Source organism: Bombina bombina, chromosome 2 (genome assembly GCF_027579735.1).
Source record: "Bombina bombina isolate aBomBom1 chromosome 2, aBomBom1.pri, whole genome shotgun sequence".
NCBI classification, from domain to species: Eukaryota; Metazoa; Chordata; class Amphibia; order Anura; family Bombinatoridae; genus Bombina; species Bombina bombina.
This window is the reverse complement of record NC_069500.1, coordinates 879059536-879083740: the sequence shown is the minus strand read 5'-3', so window position 1 is coordinate 879083740 and position 24205 is coordinate 879059536. Positions and strand designations below refer to the sequence as shown.

At 40.1% G+C, this 24205-nt stretch overlaps 1 protein-coding gene across 1 annotated transcript in view; it reads right to left on the bottom strand.

The window, feature by feature from the left end:
• The window catches only part of FUT10 (fucosyltransferase 10), a 162620-nt gene that overhangs the window by 84906 nt on the left and 53509 nt on the right, over positions 1-24205 (bottom strand). Inside the window, exon 4 of the mRNA XM_053703217.1 lies at positions 1624-2459. Within this exon, the coding sequence (XP_053559192.1) occupies positions 1624-2459 (836 nt within the window). The remainder of the gene's footprint in view (positions 1-1623; positions 2460-24205) is intronic.

Genomic DNA, 24205 nt, shown 5'->3' with positions numbered 1-24205 from the left:
CAGTGAACAAGTGCGCAAACGCACGAAACATGTCTGGATGAGGATCAGCACACCAACCTGATTGTAAGAGTCACTGCTGGCTTGCTGTGTAGGACATCGCTACGTGTCCTTTTTATCTTTTGGAATAAATGTAATTTTTACTTTTACCTTCTGCCTGGATCTTACATTTTCTACATATACCTCCAGTACTTGTGAGCGCAACTTCTTTTTTTGGATTCTGTTCTATACGCCAGGGACGTGTGTGGCAGACACGCCTGTAGCTGCAGCCTATCGCCTGGATCCATACAGGGGGTGTGTCCCCCGCCCACTCTCCATTGTGCTGGGCTTCTTCCATACATCGGACGCTCAGGAGGAGCGCAATACACAGTGAATTATTTTGTGTATATATATATATATATATATATATATATATATATATATATATATATATATATATATATATACACACACACACACACATGTAAAAATTGGGTATTTCTAAACTCAGGACAAAATTTAGAAACTATTTAGTATAGGAGTTTTTTTGGTGGTTGTAGATGTGTAACAGAATTTGGGGGTCAAAGTTAGAAAAAGTGTGTTTTTTTTCCATTTTTCCATCATATTTTATATTTTTTTTTATAGTAAATAATAAGATATGATAAAAATAATGGTATCTTTAGATAGTTCATTAAATGGCGGAAAAAACGGTATATAATATGTGTGGGTACAGTAAATGAACAAGAGGAAAATTACAGCTAAACACAAACACCACAGAAATGCAAAAAAGCATTGGTCCCAGATGGTCAACAAATGGAAAAGTGCTCTGGTCACGAAGGGGTTAAAGGGACACTGAACCCAATTTTTTTTTCTTTTGTGATTCAGATAGAGCAAGAAATTTAAAGCAACTTTCTAATTTACTCCTATTATTATATTTTCTTTATTCTCTTGGTATCTTTATTTTAAATGCAATAATCTAAGTTTAGATGCCGGCCCATTTTTGGTGAACAACCTGGGTTGTCCTTGCTGATTGGTGGAAAAAATTAATCCACCAATCAAAAAGTGCTGTCCAGAGTTCTTAACCCAAAAAAGCTTAATGACTTATTTCAAATAAAGATAGCAAGAGAACGAAGAAAAATTGATAATAGGAGTAAATTAGAAAGTTGCTTAAAATTGCATGCTCTATATGAATCACAAAAGAAAAAAATTGGGTTCAGTGTCCCTTTAAGTTAAATAAAACATTTTAAAATTAGCAAATAGTTATTTTTCTTAAGTTAAATAAAACAATTAATAGTTATTATTAAAGGTAATCATTTTTCTCATTACAATAAAGAACACCTGAAAAGTAGATCAAACAGAAATGATTAACATATTAAACTGAAGAAAGTTCACCTACCAATACTTTCATTCATTTCAATCTATCTATATATCTATCTATCTATCCATATCTAAAGATATATAACCAAATGAAGTAATGGTCTGATATAACTGGAAAAATGAAAAATATATTATTCTAAAAATGAAAACCATGAATTAAATAGATTTAAAACAGTCTTACTGACTAGTGATGTTTTAAAATATTTGACAATATTTCCTATAAGGCTATTTTTTAATTGTATCTATATTTTTATTAGAGATATTTCTTACTTTTTCTTGTAGTCGAATATTATCCCACACTTTACTGCAAACCATACATTCAAAGGCGTCAACATAGTTGTCTTGCATCACATCTTGCACACCCCACTTTCTGTTTTTCATGGCAGATATTAAGTTTTTGTTGCTGATGTGGTTTCGAAGTTTCCAGTCTAGAAATTCCATATAGAGTGTATCATTGCCATCTAGCCGTTTTATGAATTGTGCCAGATCTTTGGGGTGAGAAAATGTATTCACAATAATTGCACTTCTGTTACTTGGGAGCCAGTCTTCAATATTGGGAGCACCATAATATACTGGGATAGCTCCTAACTTGAGTGGTCGCCATAACTTCTCGGTTATGTAGTCTTCACAAACTGCATTTTCAAATGCTAGGACAAACTTGTATTGAGCAAGTATTCGGTAGTAAGCTGCATTGTCCATGAAAGATGGGTTGTTGATATCTTTTGGGAGATCTCGATTGTGCAAACATTCACCGTAGGAATCCACAGCAACATACCTCATGAGCTCTTGCACATATCGATCACGGTCCGAAGGAGGATCACAGTCAGACTGCACATATACTAGTGGAGCAAGGTGTCTCCTTAGCATATTCTTCTCTTGCAATGGAACCAAGTACTCATGGGATTTTAAGGACTGTAAATTCTCCAAGTACTGGGTTGTTAATGGCAAGTGAGAATTTCGACTAAAAGTAGCTGAGTGGTTAAATAAAGTAATAGTTTGTTGATGGAACAGTTTATAGTTATTTTTTGGAGACTCCTCATGGAACAGAGCCCATTCAAGATTGGGTTCTCGTGGAAGAGGTAAACTGTCAATATTAAAGTCTGTGCCTAGAAAGAAAAGAGGAAAAAATAAAATGTTTTAATACACAAATACACATTACACACACACAAAGTGCTACTTAGCTATACAATAAATGTTGTATTTCTTACATTTCTAAAATGGAAGAATAAAATCAAACAGTAAAAACATAATTTATGCTTACCTGATTAATTTATTTCTCTTGTAGTGTATCCAGTCCACGGATCATCCATTACTTGTGGGATATTCTCCTTCCCAACAGGAAGTTGCAAGAGGATCACCCACAGCAGAGCTGCTATATAGCTCCTCCCCTCACTGCCATATCCAGTCATTCGACCGAAACAAGCCGAGAAAGGAGAAACCATAGGGTGCAGTGGTGACTGTAGTTTAATTAAAATTTAGACCTGCCTGAAAAGGACAGGGCGGGCCGTGGACTGGATACACTACAAGAGAAATAAATTTATCAGGTAAGCATAAATTATGTTTTCTCTTGTTAAGTGTATCCAGTCCACGGATCATCCATTACTTGTGGGATACCAATACCAAAGCTAAAGTACACGGATGATGGGAGGGACAAGGCAGGAACTTAAACAGAAGGAACCACTGCATGTAGAACCTGTCTCCCAAAAACAGCCTCCGAAGAAGCAAAAGTATCAAATTTGTAAAATTTGGAAAAAGTATGAAGCGAAGACCAAGTTGCAGCCTTGCAAATCTGTTCAACAGAGGCCTCATTTTTAAAGGCCCAGGTGGAAGCCACAGCTCTAGTAGAATGAGCTGTAATCCTTTCAGGAGGCTGCTGTCCAGCAGTCTCATAGGCTAAACGGAATATACTCCGAAGCCAAAAAGAAAGAGAGGTTGCCGAGGCCTTCTGACCTCTCCTCTGTCCAGAGTAAACAACAAACAGGTTAGATGTTTGGCGAAAATCTTTAGTAGCCTGTAAGTAAAACTTCAAGGCACGGACTACGTCTAGATTATGCAAAAGACGTTCCTTCTTTGAAGAAGGATTAGGACATAATGATGGAACAACAATCTCTTGATTGATATTCTTGTTAGAAACCACCTTAGGTAAAAACCCAGGTTTTGTACGCAGAACAACTTTATCTGAATGAAGATCAGATAAGGAGAATCACAATGTAAGGCAGATAACTCCGAGACTCTTCGAGCCAAGGAAATAGCCATCAGAAAAAGAACTTTCCATGAAAGAAGTTTGATATCAATAGAATGAAGGACTTTAAGAACCAAGTTTAAGCTCCATGGAGGAGCAACAGGTTTAAACACAGTCCATGGTGGAAAGGATGACATGTCCACTAGGTCTGCATACCAGGTCCTGCGTGGCCACGCAGGCGCTATCAATATCACCGATGCTCTTTCCTGTTTGATTTTGGCAATCAGACGAGGGAGCAGAGGAAACGGTGGAAACACATAAGCCAGGTTGAAGAACCAAGGCGCTGCTAGAGCATCTATCAGTGCCGCTTCTGGGTCCCTGGACCTGGATCCGTAACAAGGAAGCTTGGCGTTCTGGCGAGACGCCATGAGATCCAATTCTGGTTTGCCCCAACGGAGAACCAATTGAGCAAACACCTCCGGATGGAGTTCCCATTCCCCCGGATGAAAAGTCTGACGACTTAGAAAATCCGCCTCCCAGTTCTCTACACCTGGGATATGGATCACTGACAGGTGGCAAGAGTGAGTCTCTGCCCAGCAAATTATCTTGGAGACTTCTGACATCGCTAGGGAACTCCTGGTTCCCCCTTGATGGTTGATGTAAGCCACAGTCGTGATGTTGTCCGACTGAAATCTGATGAACCTCAGTGTTGCTAGCTGAGGCCAAGCCAGCAGCTCATTGAATATTGCTCTTAACTCCAGAATATTTATTGGGAGGAGTTTCTCCTCCTGAGTCCATGAACCCTGAGCCTTCAGGGAGTTCCAGACTGCACCCCAACCTAGAAGGCTGGCATCTGTTGTTACAATTGTCCAATCTGGTCTGCAAAGGTCATACCCTTGGACAGATGGGCCCGAGATAACCACCAGAGAAGAGAATCTCTGGTTTCCTGATCCAGATTTAGTAGAGGGGACAAATCTGTGTAATCCCCATTCCACTGACTGAGCATGCATAATTGCAGCGGTCTGAGATGCAGGCGCGCGAATGGCACTATGTCCATCGCCGCTACCATTAAGCCGATTACTTCCATGCACTGAGCCACCGTGGGGCGCGGAATGGAGTGAAGAACACGGCAAGCATTTAGAAGTTTTGATAACCTGGACTCCGTCAGGTAAATTTTCATTTCTACAGAATCTATTAGAGTCCCTAGGAAGGAAACCCTTGTGAGAGGAGATAGAGAACTCTTTTCTTCGTTCACTTTCCACCCATGCGACCTCAGGAATGCCAGAACTATCTCTGTATGAGATTTGGCAATTTAAAAGCTTGACGCCTGTATCAGGATGTCGTCCAGGTAAGGAGCCACCGCTATGCCTCGCGGTCTTAGGACCGCCAGAAGTGAGCCCAGAACCTTTGTAAAAATTCTTGGGGCTGTAGCCAACCCGAATGGAAGAGCTACAAATTGGTAATGCCTGTCTAGAAAGGCAAACCTCAGGAACTGATGATGATTCTTGTGACCCTCTTGGATCATGGGTAAAATGGTTCGAATAGTTTCCATCTTGAATGACGGAACTCTGAGGAATTTGTTTAGGATCTTTAAATCCAAAATTGGTCTGAAGGTTCCCTCTTTTTTGGGAACCACAAACAGATTTGAATAAAACCCCTGTCCTTGTTCCGTCCGCGGAACTGGATGGATCTCTCCCATTACAAGGAGATCTTGTACGCAGCTTAGGAATGCCTCTTTCTTTATCTGGTTTGCAGATAATCTTGAAAGGTGAAATCTCCCTTGTGGAAGAGAAGCTTTGAAGTCCAGAAGATATCCCTGAGATATGATCTCCAACGCCCAGGGATCCTGAACATCTCTTGCCCACGCCTGGGCGAAGAGAGAGAGTCTGCCCCCTACTAGATCCGTTGTCGGATAGGGGGCCGCTCCTTCATGCTGTCTTAGAGGCAGCAGCAGGCTTTCTGGCCTGCTTGCCCTTGTTCCAGGACTGGTTAGGTTTCCAGGCCTGCTTGGATTGAGCAAAAGTTCCCTCTTGTTTTCAAGCAGAGGAAGTTGATGCTGCACCTGCCTTGAAATTTCGAAAGGCACGAAAATTAGACTGTTTGGCCTTTGATTTGGCCCTGTCCTGAGGAAGGGTATGACCCTTACCTCCAGAAATGTCAGCAATAATTTCTTTCAAACCAGGCCCGAATAAGGTCTGCCCCTTGAAAGGAATGTTGAGTAATTTAGACTTTGAAGTCACATCTGCTGACCAGGATTTGAGCCATAGCGCCCTACGCGCCTGGATGGCGAATCCGGAATTCTTAGCCGTTAGTTTAGTCAAATGAACAATGGCATCAGAAACAAATGAGTTAGCTAGCTTAAGAGTTCTAAGCTTGTCAACAATTTCAGTCAATGGAGCTGTATGGATGGCCTCTTCCAGGGCCTCAAACCAGAATGCCGCTGCAGCAGTGACAGGCGCAATGCATGCAAGGGGCTGTAAAATAAAACCTTGTTGAATAAACATTTTCTTAAGGTAACCCTCTAATTTTGTATCCATTGGATCTGAAAAAGCACAACCGTCCTCAACCGGGATAGTGGTACGCTTTGCTAAAGTAGAAACTGCTCCCTCCACCTTAGGGACAGTCTGCCATAAGTCCTGTGTAGTGGCATCTATTTGAAACATTTTTCTAAATATAGGAGGTGGGGAAAAGGGCACACCGGGCCTATCCCACTCCTTACTAATAATTTCTGTAAGCCTTTTAGGTATTGGAAAAACATCAGTACTCACCGGCACTGCATAGTATTTATCCAGCCTACACAATTTCTCTGGCACTGCAATTGTGTCAGTCATTCAGAGCAGCTAATACCTCCCCAAGCAATACACAGAGATTCTCAAGCTTAAATTTAAAATTAGAAATCTCTGAATCAGGTCTCCCCGATTCAGAGACGTCACCCACAGACTGAAGCTCTCCGTCCTCAGGTTCTGCATATTGTGACGCAGTATCAGACATGGCTCTTACAGCATCTACGCGCTCTGTATCTCGTCTAACCCCAGAGCTATCGCTCTTGCCTCTCAATTCAGGCAATCTGGATAATACCTCTGACAGGGTATTATTCATGATTGCAGCCATGTCCTGCAAAGTAATCGCTATGGGCGTCCCTGATGTACTTGGCGCCATATTAGCGTGCGTCCCTTGAGCGGGAGGCGAAGGGTCCGACACGTGGGGAGAGTTAGTCGGCATAACTTCCCCCTCGACAGACCCCTCTGGTGACAATTCTTTTGTAGATAAAGACTGATCTTTACTGTTTAAGGTGAAATCAATACATTTAGTACACATTCTCCTATGGGGCTCCAGCATGGCTTTTAAACATAATGAACAAGTATCCTCTGTTTCAGACATGTTTGTACAGACTAGCAATAAGACTAGCAAGCTTGGAAAACACTTTAAAGCAAGTTAACAAGCAATATAAAAAAATTTACTGTGCCTTTAAGAGAAACAAATTTTGACAAAATTTGAAATAACAGTGAAAAAAGGCAGTTACACTAACAAAATTTTTACAGTGTATGTAACAAGTCAGCAGAGCATTGCACCCACTTGCAAATGGATGATTAACCCCTTAATAACAAAAACAGAATAATAAATGACAAAAAGTTTTTTTTTTTTTGTTTGTTTTTTAAACACAGTCACAACAACTGCCACAGGTTGTTACCCTCCTCAAACACGACTTTGAAGCCTTTTGAGCCCTTCAGAGATGTCCTGTATCATGCAGAGGGAAGCTGAATGTCTCTGTCAGTATTTTTATCTGCACAGAAAAGCACTAAAAAAGGCCCCTCCCACTCATATTACAACAGTGGAAAGCCTCAGTGAAACTGTTTCTAGGCAAAAATCAAGCCAGCCATGTGGAAAAAAACTAGGCCCCAATAAGTTTTGTCACCAAACATATATAAAAACGATTAACATGCCAGCAAACATTTTATATTACACTTTTATAAGAGTATGTATCTCTGTTAATAAGCCTGATACTAGTCGCTATCACTGCATTTAAGGCTTAACTTACATTAATCCGGTATCAGCAGCATCTTTCTAGCAAATTCCATCCCTAGAAATATGTTAACTGCACATACCTTATTGCAGGAAAACCTGCACGCCATTCCCCCTCTGAAGTTACTTCACTCCTCAGAATATGTGAGAACGGCAGTGGATCTTAGTTACTTCTGCTAAGATCATAGAAATCACAGGCAGATTCTTCTTCTAATGCTGCCTGTGATGAAACAGTACACTCCGGTACCATTTAAAAATAACAAACTTTTGATTGAAGTTAAAAAACTAACTATAATACACCACTCTCCTCTTACTACGTCCATCTTTGTTGAGAGTTGCAAGAGAATGACTGGGTATGGCAGTGAGGGGAGGAGCTATATAGCAGCTCTGCTGTGGGTGATGCTCTTGCAACTTCCTGTTGGGAAGGAAAATATCCCACAAGTAATGGATGATCCGTGGACTGGATACACTTAACAAGAGAAATAAACAGTAATGCACTATTAGTGTATCTTTGTCATTCCCTTTTCCCCTCATCTGGATGTGGAAGCCGCATTAACGTGGGGGCCAGGGCTTCCAGACAGATTGAATTTCATCAACCCGGATTGAGTATTCTTTCCTTGAAAGGGGTTCTTCTGCAGACGCTGACTCAGATGCGGATACCGTTCTCAATCTGTGGACTTCTACTTACCTCATATGATTGGGGGTATTTCCCGTAAGTAAGAATTACCAGCAGGGGGAGGACTGCAGAACATGTGTGCGATCCTACAATATCATCTAGAACTATCGGGACTGTGTCTGTTTTTTCTTCTGGGCACCTTCTTTCCCTTTTTTCCCCCCAGACTTTTACATAACCAGCTGTCTTTCGTCCACTTGTTGATACATGCTGATATTTATCGTGTACTCATATGCTCGGTTTTATTTTATTCACTTCTGTGTACACACCCCCTATATACACACACACACACACACACACACACAATCTCCTCTATTTTAGAAGTGTGGCTTGTAGTTGAGAACTCCACTTTGCCCTGAATTTTAGTGGGTTTGCTTATATTTATTACTACTCAGACATTTATAGGTGTTTTTTCTTACACTAGGTTTTGCGCTAGACCATCCCTTTCTTTCCTTGACAATTTTCTGTACACACTATTCACTGAGGGTAGTTCTGTCCCCAGTGCGTGTCTGTGAGCTGCATTACATCAGTGTAGGTTATACCACATAGGGTTCTAGCGCTTCTTTTTACTTTGCGCGTGCGTATATATATATATATATATATATATATATATATATATATATACACACACACACACACACACACACACACACACACATATATATATATATAAATAAATAAAGAAATAAGAAATAGACGCACTCAGCTGAGACAGAACAAAAGCTAGAATAACTTCCATGCCTGTTCATTTTCATTACCACTCAGAGTGCATACACTTTTAGCACACTATGCCCTTCCACAGAGAAATAATATCCTTAGCATATCAGTCTGACCCTGCCCAAAGACAGTCCAGCACCAAAATACCAGGCAATTCCTCTTTGAACAAGAGAAACAACAACCCCAGATGATCATTTTGGCCTTCTGTGGACTTCGTCAGTGAGGTGCAGTTGTATCTCTCTAAGGGCATGTGTGCAAGGAGTCCACGTCTGGTTTCCCCCATTACTCTTAGGGAGACCCAAGAGTAATTTTCATAAATGTGAGAAGAAGTAGGGACATATTCAGCTGAGACAGAACAAAAGCTAGAATAACTTCCATGCCAGACGTGGACTCCGTGCACACATGCCCTTAGAGAGATATAACTGCACCTCACTGACGAGGCCCACAAAAGGCTGAAACGATCGTCTGGGGTTGTTGTTTCTCTTGTTTAGAGAAGAATTGCCTGGTATTTTGGCGCTGTACTGTCATTGGGCAGGATCAGACTGATACGCTACAGGATATTTTTGTCCCTGATTATATATATTCCCTTAAGAACCGGGCATTTTAGACAAAAACTTCCCCAAAAAGACCAGAGCATTTTTGCCATCACTACATTTAAACATAAATAGAGCCTTTTTTTATATTTACCTATCAAAACTATATATTTTTTTTTAGTAGACAACCCAAAGTATTGATCTAGGCCCACTTTGGTATATTTCATGCCACCATTTCACCGATAAATGCGATCAAATAAAAAGAATCAGCAACTTTTTTACAATTTTTGGTTTCTCACTGAAATTATTTACAAACAGCTTGTGCAATTATTGCACAAATGGTTGTAAATGCTTCTCTGTGATCCCCTTTGTTCAGAAATAGCAGACATATATGGCTTTGGCATTGCTTTTTGGTAATTGAAAGGCCGCTAAATGCCGCTGCACACCACACTTGTATTATGCCCAGCAGTGAAGGGGTTAATTAGGTAGCTTGTAGGATTAATTTTAGCTTTAGTGTAGAGATCAGCCTCCCACCTGACACATCCCACCCCCTGATCCCTCCCTGACCCCCCTCAAACAGTTCTATTCCCTTCCCCACCTTACAATTGTCACCGCCATTTTAAAAGGGACATTCCAGTCAAAATATAAATGCACATAGTTAAATTACATCTCTGAATAGAAACATATTTGCAATATACATGTACTGACAAAATGCTTCTAGTAAAAGTTATCACTGTTTTAGTGTTAGCATTTTTCTCTGCACGTGCATGTGAAGCATAGCTAGATATTCTGTTTAAATACTGCAGTTGCTCAGAGCATTAGTGGGGCTTGTATCATGTCAGCAACTAACAAACGGAGTCTTTACCAGATTAAACAAGCACCTTAGATTCTTTGAGCAAGTACTGTGTTCAAAATGCTGGTGCACGGTGCATACTTAAATACACTTTTGAAACAGCTATAACTTTTACTAGAAGCATTTTTGCTAATACATGTATATTACAAAAATGCTTCTATTCAAAATTGAAATGTTTCCATGTGGATTCCAATTTTGGCTGGAATGCCCCTTTAAGTACTGGCAGAAAGTCTGCCAGTATGAAAATAAAAGCCTTTTTAAAATATTTTTTTTTAAATATATTTGCTGCAGTGTAGGTTACCCCCTAACTCCCAAAAAACCCCAACCTCCCTGATCCCCCCCAAAAAAGCTTTCAAACCCTCCCCCCTCTACCTAATTGCCGCTATCTTAGGTACTGGCAGCTGTCTGCCATTACCCAGTTTGCTGCAAATTAGGCATTTAAAAAATAAAAACATTTTTTCTGTAGTGTAGCTGCCCCCCCTCAATACCCTACCCCCTCCCCGATTGACTTCCCACCCTCCTATTCCCATCACTAACCAATATTACCAGGATCCCCCCGTCTCCCCCTCCCCACCGCTTTTAGTGGGGCGGGGGGGTTTCTCCATAGTGACGCACAACTCCTGCATCCATCCAGCAATGGGCCACCCACCCGCCTCCCTCCTTAGCCTCCCACCCACCAACGATCGGCATCACCGCTCTGCATCAACAACTCTGCAAATCTATTTCTGCAGTCCACTCAAAGGTTTTTTGTTTTTTTTTACTCATCTGCTGCAATTTGTCACTTATTTGTAGCCAAACTAGCAAATCTTCAAGCATAACATTTCCAGAGAATTACACCCCATGCTTACCCCTAACATTAATAAAACTAAATAATAAAATGTATCATGGCTTCTGTTACTATTTATTTAATTATTTTTAATTTACACCCTCCCCCCTCTACCTAATTGCCGCTATCTTAGGTACTGGCAGCTGTCTGCCATTACCCAGTTTGCTGCAAATTAGGCATTTAAAAAATAAATAAAAAAATTCTGTAGTGTAGCTGCCCCCCCTCAATACCCTACCCCCTCCCCGATTGACTTCCCACCCTCCTATTCCCATCACTAACCAATATTACCAGGATCCCCCGTCTCCCCCTCCCCACCGCTTTTAGTGGGGCGGGGGGGTTTCTCCATAGTCGCGCACAACTCCTGCATCCATCCAGCAATGGGCCACCCACCCCCCTCCCTCCTTAGCCTCCCACCCACCAACGATCGGCATCACCGCTCTGCATCAACAACTCTGCAAATCTATTTCTGCAGTCCACTCAAAGGTTTTTTGGTTTTTTTTACTCATCTGCTGCAATTTGTCACTTATTTGTAGCCAAACTAGCAAATCTTCAAGCATAACATTTCCAGAGAATTACACCCCATGCTTACCCCTAACATTAATAAAACTAAATAATAAAATGTATCATGGCTTCTGTTACTGTTTATTTAATTATTTTTAATTTACACATTCCAACTATAAGTATACGTCAGTAAATTAAGTTGGTAACAGGATATGTATGATACTACATAATGTTTTTAATTAATGCTGAATAAAATGATCTGCTGAAATGCAACAGGGTGCCACAAATCATGCCTAAGAACGCCATATGGATTTTGGCATGCAGTAGTAGTGATAAATGAGAAAGCAAGTAAAATATGAGTTTCAGTAAGAAAGACATTATTCACAATAATTATAAAATCCGATAAACATTATGTTCAGTAAGCTTTTAAAGTACGACACATTTTTATGATTCTTCTGCCTTATTTCAAAATATTCATGTTTTAATTCAGCTTTAAGTTACTAATATATTTATTTTTCTTATATTATTTCAGATAGCACTTTGGGCTAGATTTATCAATTGCGCACGAACAAGATCCGCATTTCATCACATATTGTGGGTCACCTTTGTTTACCATTGGCTCTATGCACAACTGTTTATATTTTTGAGCAAGAAATCAAATTGGAGAAATCAACTTGATATGTCAGATGACATGCAAGTAGAAATATCAGTATCTTTACCTCAATTCCATGTTTTCATTAAGCATAAAAAGCATAAATCTGGCTAATTGTAGCTAGTTTGTGTATTTGTGATTTGCCATTTTAATATAAAATATTTCTTATGATTTTCTTTCAGCTGTTCCAATCCATATGTAAAATAAAACCATCTATTGACATATTTTGAAGGGATATGGGGACATATTGGGCAATCCATTGAGGGTCTGTAATCGTAAAAAGATTAAGGACACCTAATTTAGACATACACTATATGGCCAGGACACCCCTACTTATTGATATTCAGAAAGAAATAGAGAGAATACTGAATAAAGCATATAACATCAAATTAATTGATAAAAAATTGAAAGATTAAAGGGGGGCGGAGCGAGCAGCCGACCATGATGGCTGCACTTCACTGATGCTCCGTAGTCAGACCGGGTGTTAGAGCCTTCAACAGCTCCAAATTCTACAGTTAGCCTGCAGCTTTTGGTCGATAATTACATCTGCCACTACAGCGCTCAATTCAAGTACCAGATGGTTTCTCCTGGAAAACTTTTGACCGAAGTCGGACACCACTAGGCTTAAGGCCTTCACGCGGCCCTGTTTTTAAGCAAGTTACCCAGCCTGCAACAGCTAGCGAGCGGAAAGAACAGCCTCAACGGGCGCTTCAACATCGGCTATCAGTATCCGGAGACCACAACACCGATTCCTATAATCGGACAGGGTAACGCAGTCTCACTCGGATCAGCGCAAGTTGCCGTCTGTAAGCAAAACGAGCCGATTATATTGCACTACGCACCTATCTATCAAACAAACTGGTCACACTGAGGGACACTCTGTAAAAGACTCTTTATTGCATAGGCGCTGACGAAAGCCATAATTATCGCCATTAGCAGTCACTCACCATGGCGCTCATTAAAACCACACTTGCCATGCAATCTTAAATAACCAAGTGCGTATAGCACACAGGGGCCTGACTTGTCAAACGGCTCTTAAATGTAGGCCTGAACCTACCAGCAAAGAGTTGAGACGGCGTCTACGCTAATACAAGGACATAAGGGCAAATAATTGATCGTTGAACCTCATGTAATAAACTGTGACGCACTTACAAGCTGAGCTCAAGGCCTACTGCTCGCTAGCTACACTATCAATGCTGATGTCCCACTAGTTTACTGTGGCACGACATATGGAACTAAAATTATTCAGCTAGTAAGGTGACACCAATAATACCGTTCTCTAACACAGATGGACTACAGTCTAAATAAACACCACCATATATTTCAATAACTGCCACCTGGCCTGCTTCTACTATTCACTCATCAGGCACATACCTCCATCCCTTTTCCCGCCACACTAAGTGGTGACGGGTCATATCCCCTTTACCTTTTCCCGTAATCGCCCTGTGAGGGTAAAATCCCCCAGGAGGTATAGTGCCAACCACCACCACAAAATCAACTGCCAAAAACAAGTAACAGCAGGGATCACAATGTCACAAAGAAAAAATCTTCGCCAGGACAGACCGCAGAAGATATCACAAAACAGCCAAAGCACAGTTCACACTTTTTTTAAACAAACAGACCAAAATTACAAATGTAAGGAAGCTGAGTGTCTACAGAATACTACAGAAGAAGATCCAGACCAAGATAATACACAGACCAAAATGGATGATGGACCAGCCATTAACCAGACACATGAAGATGACACTCCGATCACATACCAAGCAATGGCAGCCCTAATTGAACAGGTTAAATCCTGTATTAAGGATGAGTGTGCGGACCTCAAAAAAGAGATAACAGAACTAGGTCATAGAGTAGACACTCTAGAGCAACACAATATGTTGTCTCACAAAAATTAGCGAATCTTTCTACCAACCAAGCACAACAACTCCAGCATCTAACTGATCTAGAAGATAAAATTGATGACTTTAGAGGAATACCTGAAACAGTTATGAATCATGAAATTAGAGATTACCTACAGGCTCTATTTAATGAGGTATTGAGAAATACCACTTCTGACAGTGAGGAGATTGCCCTGGACAGAGCTCACCGCGCACTTCGCCCAAAACCACCAGATGATTCGCCTCCAAGGGACATTGTAGTTCACTTCCAAAATTACAGACAAAAAGAAGAAATATATAACGTAGCAAGGAAGAGCCAAACCATAAATTTCCAAGGTCACAAAATTCAAGTATTTCAGGACCTTTCCCAAAGAACTCTGCAGAAGAGGAGGGACTTTCAGTCTTTAACATCACACTTGAGGACATTACACATCCCATATCGATGGGGTTTTCCCACCTCAGTCATAGTCATGAAGAATGGAAAGAAAGTTGAATGCTCCTCTTTGACAGAAATTAACAGATTCTGCAACCTACTAAACATCACCCCGCCTGACAGCGGAAATCTTCCATCTCCCCATGCACAACAAAACAAGTTGGAAAACCCTAAGTCTCAAAGAAGACCAGGCCCTGATACCAAAAACAAACAGTCCAAAAGACGACATATCTCAGACCAATACTGGCAGCGTGGACACAGACTCTCCAGGATGAGTAATTATAACTGTCTAATTGTTTCCTTTATAACTATTGTTTATCTCAATGACTAGTAGCCATGTTATGGAGACCAGGTAATATCTCCTTATGGTCTTTCTAGAGGGGGATGGAGGACTATTTTCTTCTGAAAAAAATGGTGGAATTAATAGAAAAACAAAGACATTTCATTGTTGATGAGATGAACCTACTTAAGTTGTAAACAGAGTTTTATTCATTATTTGTTGAATAGTTTGTTTAAATATCATTATTCAAGTTTATTACCACTTAATAATCTTAGTAGAGTTCAATTTACTATATGTTGACCAATATGTTTAAATGATATTATTCTGGATATGTCTGCCTATCACTCTACAATAGTACCACGATACTCACACAAAATGTTCCTACGACCTGCTCCTCTTTAACATACTTTAGCTTACTAGACATTATACATAGAAGCTGAAATGTATGCCTCTTCCTTGGCCTAACTACCTGAAAGTTGTGGGCTATCACCCACTGACAAATAATCACACTTTTAAAGATCAGTGATCACTCCCTATTACTATCACTCTAAAAAGTAATAGAATGAATAAGTACATGTTCCTATATATGCATGTTTAGAAGTAACAACTGGTTTATATTAGAATACCCTGTTATGAATATATTATTATCAATGTCGCTTGTTTCAGACTTATATTGACTAAGACTACTTTATTAATCATCACACAAATAACTTAACTAGAGACATCTATTTGCTATACACAGAGCCCATCTCACATAAATAACCGCCAAATGATGAGCTTCCATACTAGCCGCAGCTCACAGCAGTAACTCCATCAGCCCTTAGCTCATGATCTATCTTTAACGACCTTAGACATAAACATATGCCCCGAAGCTGCTGGTTATGCACAGGCCTAAGAAAGTTAAACGCAATAATAACATAGCTCATTGGACTAATCAAAAACAAACCAATTTCTTCTCCAGACGATGATCTAATGAGATATGAATGTTATAAGCGGCACAGCTGAGAACTGTATTAGACACATCACAAAGTGGATGATGGCCTACTTCTTATTGATCAGTCTTAGTTTAAGGCACTAAATCAGATAATAGGCCACTAATAGGCTAAATGCGGAATTTTTACACAGCCCCACACTATTAAGACACCCGGTCTGTAAAATATAGCTCCCAAACTAAATTTGAAACAGAAGCTATCATTAGATTTGCTATTGTGATTTAATTTAACACAGTTGATATTAATATTGCTATATATACTCTTATCAATACCAATCTTATTTTCTAGAACTATACCTTTCCCCTCCCTCTTAACTTACCCAACTCTCTTTCTTTCAAATAAGTACTCCTTCCCAGACCTATATTTCCCTAGATTGCAAACAGATATATAATTAATACTCTCCAGTGTCCTTGTGGTTCCCACTAATTATCCAACTTATCTACACAAAATATCAGGCTCTATGATGACTCAGACATCTCATCCAAAAACAGATACTTTACACAAAGCTACACAAAATGTCAAAGGTTTTCTCTCGGCAGAGAAGAGGTCTATCGCATTTCACGATTTTTACAAAAGAAAAATAGATATCATAATGACTCAGGAAACCCATTTTAAGAAAAATCATGAGCCTACGTTGTCTAAGAGATATTATGATCAACACTTTTGTAGCTCAGGCACACATAAGAAAAATGGAGTCAGCATTTCATTTAGACGAAACTTTTACTTTGAATTACTACAGAAACACTCCGATAAAGAAGGTAGAATTTTTATTTTAGTGGGCCTATGCTATGGTGCCCCAGTAACCCTAGTTAACATTTACGCCCCAAACAAACCTACCCCACATTTCTATAAACCTCTTATCAACATAATATTGGATATAGCTAAAGGGCCGATTATTGGCGGAGGAGACCTCAACTTCCCCTTAAATCCAACATTAGACACATCTACTGGGAGATCTTACCTACGAAACAACACCCTCAAATCTAACTGCACAGCCCTACAAAACATCAACCTTTTTGACACTTGGAGGATAGTACACATGGACAAAAGAGACTACACCTTTTTCTCGCACCCACAGCACTCCTACTCCAGGTTAGATTACATTTTATGCGATCAAACTCTCCTCTCAACTCTTGTGCACTCAAAGATCACTCATACTTCTTGGTCAGACCATAGCATGGTCTCTACTATCTTTAAATGGTCCAATAAACCACGTAATACATTTAACTAAAGACTGAATGACCACTTGATTACTGACCAGGAAACAGTGGAGAACATTAGAAAACACACAGACGAATATTTTTCTCTAAACAAACCTGGGGATACGTCGTTAGCAAACAACTGGGAGGCTTATAAATGCTTCATTCGTGGAGTTATCATAAAACATAATGCCCAACAACGTAAAAAACATATGGCCCAATACACCTCACTGACTGGAGAACTGTCCACATGTGAGGCTGCACTCAGAGCAGACCCCACCTCAGCCCCTAATCTTATTAAATTAACAAATGCAAGAGAAAACCTTAATAATTTCCTCGTACAGAAAGCTCATATGAGGGCGATGACTACTAAGTCTAGGTTCTTTGTAGAAAGTAATAAAGCAGGTCGACTACTAGCCAGATCTCTCAAAAAATGTAGAATCTCCAACTTTATTAAAACAATCAGAGATCACACAAGGGGGAACATTCATACAAACAAAGAAATTACTTAAGTATTTGTCTCCTATTACACGAATTTATACAATATACAAGGCGCTACAGCACTAGATAGGACAGAAAACCTAAAGACATATCTAGCCACTATTGATACACCGTCCATTACCGACGAGAATAAACAGCTATTAGATTCCCCTATCACCCTCCGCGATATCACTTTAGTAATACAATCTCTGCCAAATGGCAAATCGCCGGGCCCAGACGGCCTTACGGCAAAATTCTATCAACTCTTACAGAAACAGATAAATCCTCATCTTCTATCACTCTATACTGATATAGACTGTGGAAATACTCTTCCTAGTTCCCTTCTAGAAGCAATGATTACAGTTGTCCCAAAACCGGGTAAATCCAGAGACATAATAGGTAACTATAGACCAATATCACTCATAAACATAGATATGAAAATCTATGCGAAAATTTTAGCTAACCGAATGAGCATAATATTACCTAGTATTATACACCCAGACCAAGTGGGCTTCATTAGGGGGCGGGAGGCGAAGGACAATACTATAAGATTGCTTCACTCTCTACACCACGCATCTTATAACCATACACCACTAATTTTGCTCTCCACCGATGCTGAGAAGGCATTTGACAGGGTGGACTGGCAATTTATGTGGTCCACCCTGTCAAAATTTGGCTTTTCTGAAAAATTTATCAATAGAATACAGGCCCTTTACCACAATCCAAATGCTAAAGTCAGAATAAACAACACCATTTTGCAGACTTTCCCTATTTCTAATGGCACTCGCCAAGGATGCCCGCTCTCCCCCCTATTATTCGCTCTCACGGTTGAAATTCTGGCGATACAAATTAGAGATAATCATCATATTCAAGGTTTACAATTTGGTGATATTGTTCAGAAATGCCTCCTGTTTGCTGATGATGTGATCCTCACATTGCAGTCTCCAAACATTTCCCTACCGGCCCTCATAGAAACATTGGAAAGATATAAAGTAGTCTCCAACTTCTCCATTAATATGGAGAAGTCGGGACTGATGCCAATTAATCTAACGTCCGAGGAAATACAGTCCATATCACAACAAACAAAATTTGTACTGACAGACAAACTTAAATAGTTAGGCTTAATAATCCCCAAAGACACTCATAAACTATTCTCAGATAACTACATTGCCCTTCAAAATAACATCAAGAACTTATTAGACTCATGGCATAGACAGGGACATCTATCATGGCTAGGCCGGATTAATACGGTGTAAATGATGATAGTTCCCAAATACCTATATTTATTCCAAACCCTGCCCATGACTATACCTAAACCATATCTTCAAGCACAGCAAAAGATGATAAATTCTTTTATCTGGTCCTATAAATGCCCGAGAATTGCCCAACACACATTATACCTTAGCAAAGAGGATGGAGGCCTTAATGTCCCCAATCTAGCGAATAACTATAAAGCGACACATTTAACTAGAATAGTGGCTTGGAACCACTTCACATCCTCAAATATATGGATACAGATGGAGAGCCATCTATCACAGATTAACCACATGAGAGATATGCCCTGGATCCCTAAAGACTCTAGACCCCACATTATACAACACAATGAAAATATTAAAACAATACTAGCAGTATGGGATGAATTGATCACACGTACAAAAGGAATATCAACACCAATATCCCCCCTAACCCCTGTCCTACGATACCATATATTTTTAAAACATAGCCTCCACACCCATGCTAATGACAACAAACTCTTACTGAATCTACCAATATATTTAATAACTACACCTTTGGGAGTAAGAGACAGACTTTCACTCAATGAGGAATTGGGATCTCCATTCCACAACTGGTACGCATATCTTCAAATCAGACATGCAATTAACCACAGTCCACATAGAGTAGAAATTCTGAGACCAATGACTAAATTTGAACAGTTATGCACTAACCCGAAAAACACGAGAGCACATCTTTCTCAGATATATAAAATCCTTAGAGGTTCCTTCCCTGATAAACGCCCGACATACCTAACGAGATGGTCAGACGAGCTAGACACAGAGTTAGATACTGAGTCCTGGAAACGCAGGTTTCGTCACAATCACTCCTCATCCACCTCATTAATCATGTCCGAACTAAATTACAAAATACTAGCCAGGTGGTACTTAACCCCTCAGCGTCTACGAGTTATTTACCCCACAGCTTCATCCAGTTGCTGGAGAAGGTGTGGAGACGAAGGTACCTTAACCCACATTTGGTGGACATGCCCAAACTTAGGTGACTTCTGGCCCCAGATAGAAAGACACATAAACAAAGTCCTAAGCATGGACATTACACTCTCTCCGCAGATTGTTCTCCTCAATCACATTCCAAAACTTACCTGTCTCTATCGCAAGAAACTTCTGCTTTTAATGATAACCTGTGCAAAGAGGTTAATACCTAGACTATGGAAAACACAAGAGAAACCCACTATAGCTCAATGAAGGTCAGAGGTCACTCATGTCCTCACGCTAGAGAAAATGCACTATTGTTATCAGGGAAAACCAGACACAATATTAAATATCCAACTCATTTGGGAACAAAATATTAAAAATGTTCCATGAGCTCCTCATGAAATAACGGCTATACAGGGTAAACTAGCAAGGATACTTACCCCTTCCCCTTCTCTCTTAACCCCACTAACCTCCTCCTTTCTCTACCTTTCTTTGGGACTGGTTCCCTACTCTGTTAACTTAATCTACAAATACTGTTGTTATTAATAACTTTGAAAATACATAAGAAAATTAGGTCTTTGATAGTACATGCTAATAACCCTGTGTTTTATACGGTGCCAAAAGTGCACAAAGATGCTATAAGACCACCTGGAAGGCCCATAGTCTCCAATGTTAACTCTACATTTACCAATATTTCTGTTTTCCTAGATAGGATATTACAACCAGAGGTGCTACACATGTCTTCTTATCTGAAAGATACGGGAGATTTTCTTAATAAGGCTAAAGAAGTGTGTTTGGAGAGTGACAAATTTTTGTTATATACTATGGACGTGAAGAGCTTATACACGGCCATTAAACACGAAACAGGCATTGGAGTGGTTAAAAAGATTCTTATGTGTAATAAAAAGTATACTGAAATACAAGCTGAATTCATTGAGGATTTGCTTAGACTTATTTTATATTGGAACCATTTTATCTTCCAAGATGATTGGTATGTGCAGATTAAAGGAACAGCCATGGGGACCAAAGTTGCCCCATCATATGCCAACTTATTCATGAATGAAGTTGAAGAGAGAGTCATCTATGAAAATGAGAAGTTTATACAATATGGTGCCACCTGGTGGCGCTATATAGATGACATATTTGGCATATGGTGGGGCAACGTTGAGTCCCTGATGGAGTTTGTTAAGGAGATCAATGCAGCGGTAAGGGGCTTAGAATTTTCCATCACATACAGTGAGGAATCAGTTTCTTTCCTAGATACTAGGGTTTATAAAGAAGAAAATAAACTTAAATTTGATTTATTTGTTAAAGAAACTGATAGGAACACACTTTTAAGCTATGATAGTTTTCACCCTATTAATCTGATAAACTTCCTGCCTAAAAGTCAACTTTTGAGGGTAGATAGAATAGTAAGTGATACCAAAGTGAAAGAAGAAAGACTTAAAGAGATGCAAGAAAAAATTGTGAATAGAGGGTACCCAAAAACACTTATCAAGGAACATCTTAATAACCTTACAGATATAAGTGGCAATAAAAATAAAAATTAAAACAAGAACGATGGGAGAATGGTAGTAGTGATCCAATATAATCCTAACAGTGAACAAGTGTCACGCATTATTAAAAACCATTGGCATATCCTCAAAGAGTGTAATAAAGACATGGAAATCTTTAAGAATCCTCCCCTAATGGCCTATAGGAGGGTGAAAAATCTTAGAGACAAATTAACCTGTACTGATATAGGGTCTAAAAAGAAAGATACACAGACCTTCCTAAGTAAAAAACACTTAGGATGCTATCCCTGTTTAGGCTGTCTAAGCTGTCACTCAATGATTAAAGGTAAATACTTCTTCCACCCCAGAAAGGGTAAAAGGTATGAAATTAAGGAATTCTATACTTGTGAATCCACGCACGTAATATACCTCATTAAATGCCTCTGTTCCCTTATTTACTTAGGGGAAATGACCCGTAAGATACGAGATAGGCTTACTCAACATAGGTCCAATATTAGGTGTAAAAATTATGAAGCTCCTGTATCAAACCACTTCTTAAAATGTGGCCACCACATTAGCCAACTAAGGTGGCAAATAATTGATAGTGTTAAACCACAAAGAAGTGGCCTTAATAGAGAGAGACTCCTCAAACAGAGGGAAATGTATTGGAAATATGAATTAGATAGTTTGGCACCTAAAGGCCTTAATAGGGAGTATGACTGGTCTGTGTTTTTGTAATACATTGAAATACATGGTTAATATTAGAGAAGTGCTGTAAATTAAAAGGAAATTGTATCCATGTAAACTGTTTGTAAAAGTTGCAACAGTGCAAAGTAGGCAAAAATGTATTCTATAACATAATTTATGCTTACCTGATAAATTTATTTCTCTTGTAGTGTATCCAGTCCACGGATCATCCATTACTTGTTGGATATTCTCCTTCCCAACAGGAAGTTGCAAGAGGATCACCCACAGCAGAGCTGCTATATAGCTCCTCCCCTCACTGCCATATCCAGTCATTCGACCGAAACAAGACGAGAAAGGAGAAACCATAGGGGGCAGTGGTGACTGCAGTTTAATTAAAATTTAGACCTGCCTTAAAAGGACAGGGCGGGCCGTGGACTGAATACACTACAAGAGAAATAAATTTATCAGGTAAGCATAAATTATGTTTTCTCTTGTTAAGTGTATCCAGTCCACGGATCATCCATTACTTGTGGGATACCAATACCAAAGCTAAAGTACACGGATGATGGGAGGGACAAGGCAGGAACTTAAACGGAAGGAACCACTGCCTGTAGAACCTGTCTCCCAAAAACAGCCTCCGAAGAAGCAAAAGTGTCAAATTTGTAAAATTTTGAAAAGGTGTGAAGCGAAGACCAAGTCGCAGCCTTGCAAATCTGTTCAACAGAGGCCTCATTTTTGAAGGCCCAGGTGGAAGCCACAGCTCTAGTAGAATGAGCTGTAATCCTTTCAGGGGGCTGCTGTCCAGCAGTCTCATAGGCTAAGCGTATTATGCTCCGAAGCCAAAAGGAGAGAGAGGTTGCCGAAGCTTTTTGACCTCTCCTCTGTCCAGAGTAAACGACAAACAGGGCAGATGTTTGACGAAAATCTTTAGTAGCCTGTAAGTAAAACTTCAAGGCACGGATTACGTCCAGATTATGCAAAAGACGTTCCTTCTTTGAAGAAGGATTAGGACACAATGATGGAACAACAATCTCTTGATTGATATTCCTGTTAGAAACCACCTTAGGTAAAAACCCAGGTTTGGTACGCAGAACTACCTTGTCTGAATGAAAAATCAGATAAGGAGAATCAGAATGTAAGGCAGATAACTCAGAGACTCTTCGAGCCGAGGAAAAAGCCATCAAAAACAGAACTTTCCAAGATAAAAGTTTAATATCAATGGAATGAAGCGGTTCAAACGGAACTCCCTGAAGAACTTTAAGAACCAAGTTTAAGCTCCACGGGGGAGCAACAGTTTTAAACACAGGCTTAATCCTAACTAAAGCCTGACAAAATGCCTGGACGTCTGGAACTTCTGCCAGACGCTTGTGCAAAAGAATAGACAGAGCAGAGATTTGTCCTTTTAAAGAACTAGCTGATAAGCCTTTGTCCAAACCCTCTTGGAGAAAGGACAATATCCTAGGAATCCTAACCTTACTCCATGAGTAACTCTTGGATTCACACCAATAAAGATATTTACGCCATATCTTATGGTAGATTTTCCTGGTGACAGGCTTCCGAGCCTGTATTAAGGTATCAATGACTGACTCGGAAAAGCCACGCCTTGATAGAATCAAGCATTCAATCTCCATGCAGTCAGTCTCAGAGAAATTAGATTTGGATGATTGAAAGGACCTTGTTTTAGAAGGTCCTGCCTCAGAGGCAGAGTCCATGGTGGAAGAGATGACATGTCCACTAGGTCTGCATACCAGGTCCTGCGTGGCCACGCAGGCGCCATTAGAATCACCAATGCTCTCTCCTGTTTGATTTTGGCAATCAGTCGAGGGAGCAAAGGAAACGGTGGAAACACATAGGCCAGGTTGAAGAACCAAGGAGCTGCTAGAGCATCTATCAGCATTGCTCCCGGGTCCCTGGACCTGGATCCGTAACAAGGAAGCTTGGCGTTCTGGCGAGACGCCATGAGATCCAGTTCTGGTTTGCCCCAACGATGGACCAGTTGAGCAAACACCTCCGGATGGAGTTCCCACTCCCCCGGATGAAAAGTCTGACGACTTAGAAAATCCGCCTCCCAGTTCTCTACGCCTGGGATGTGGATCGCTGACAGGTGGCAAGAGTGAGACTCTGCCCAGCGAATTATCTTTGAGACTTCTAACATCGCTAGGGAACTCCTGGTTCCCCCTTGATGGTTGATGTAAGCCACAGTCGTGATGTTGTCCGACTGAAATCTGATGAACCTCAGTG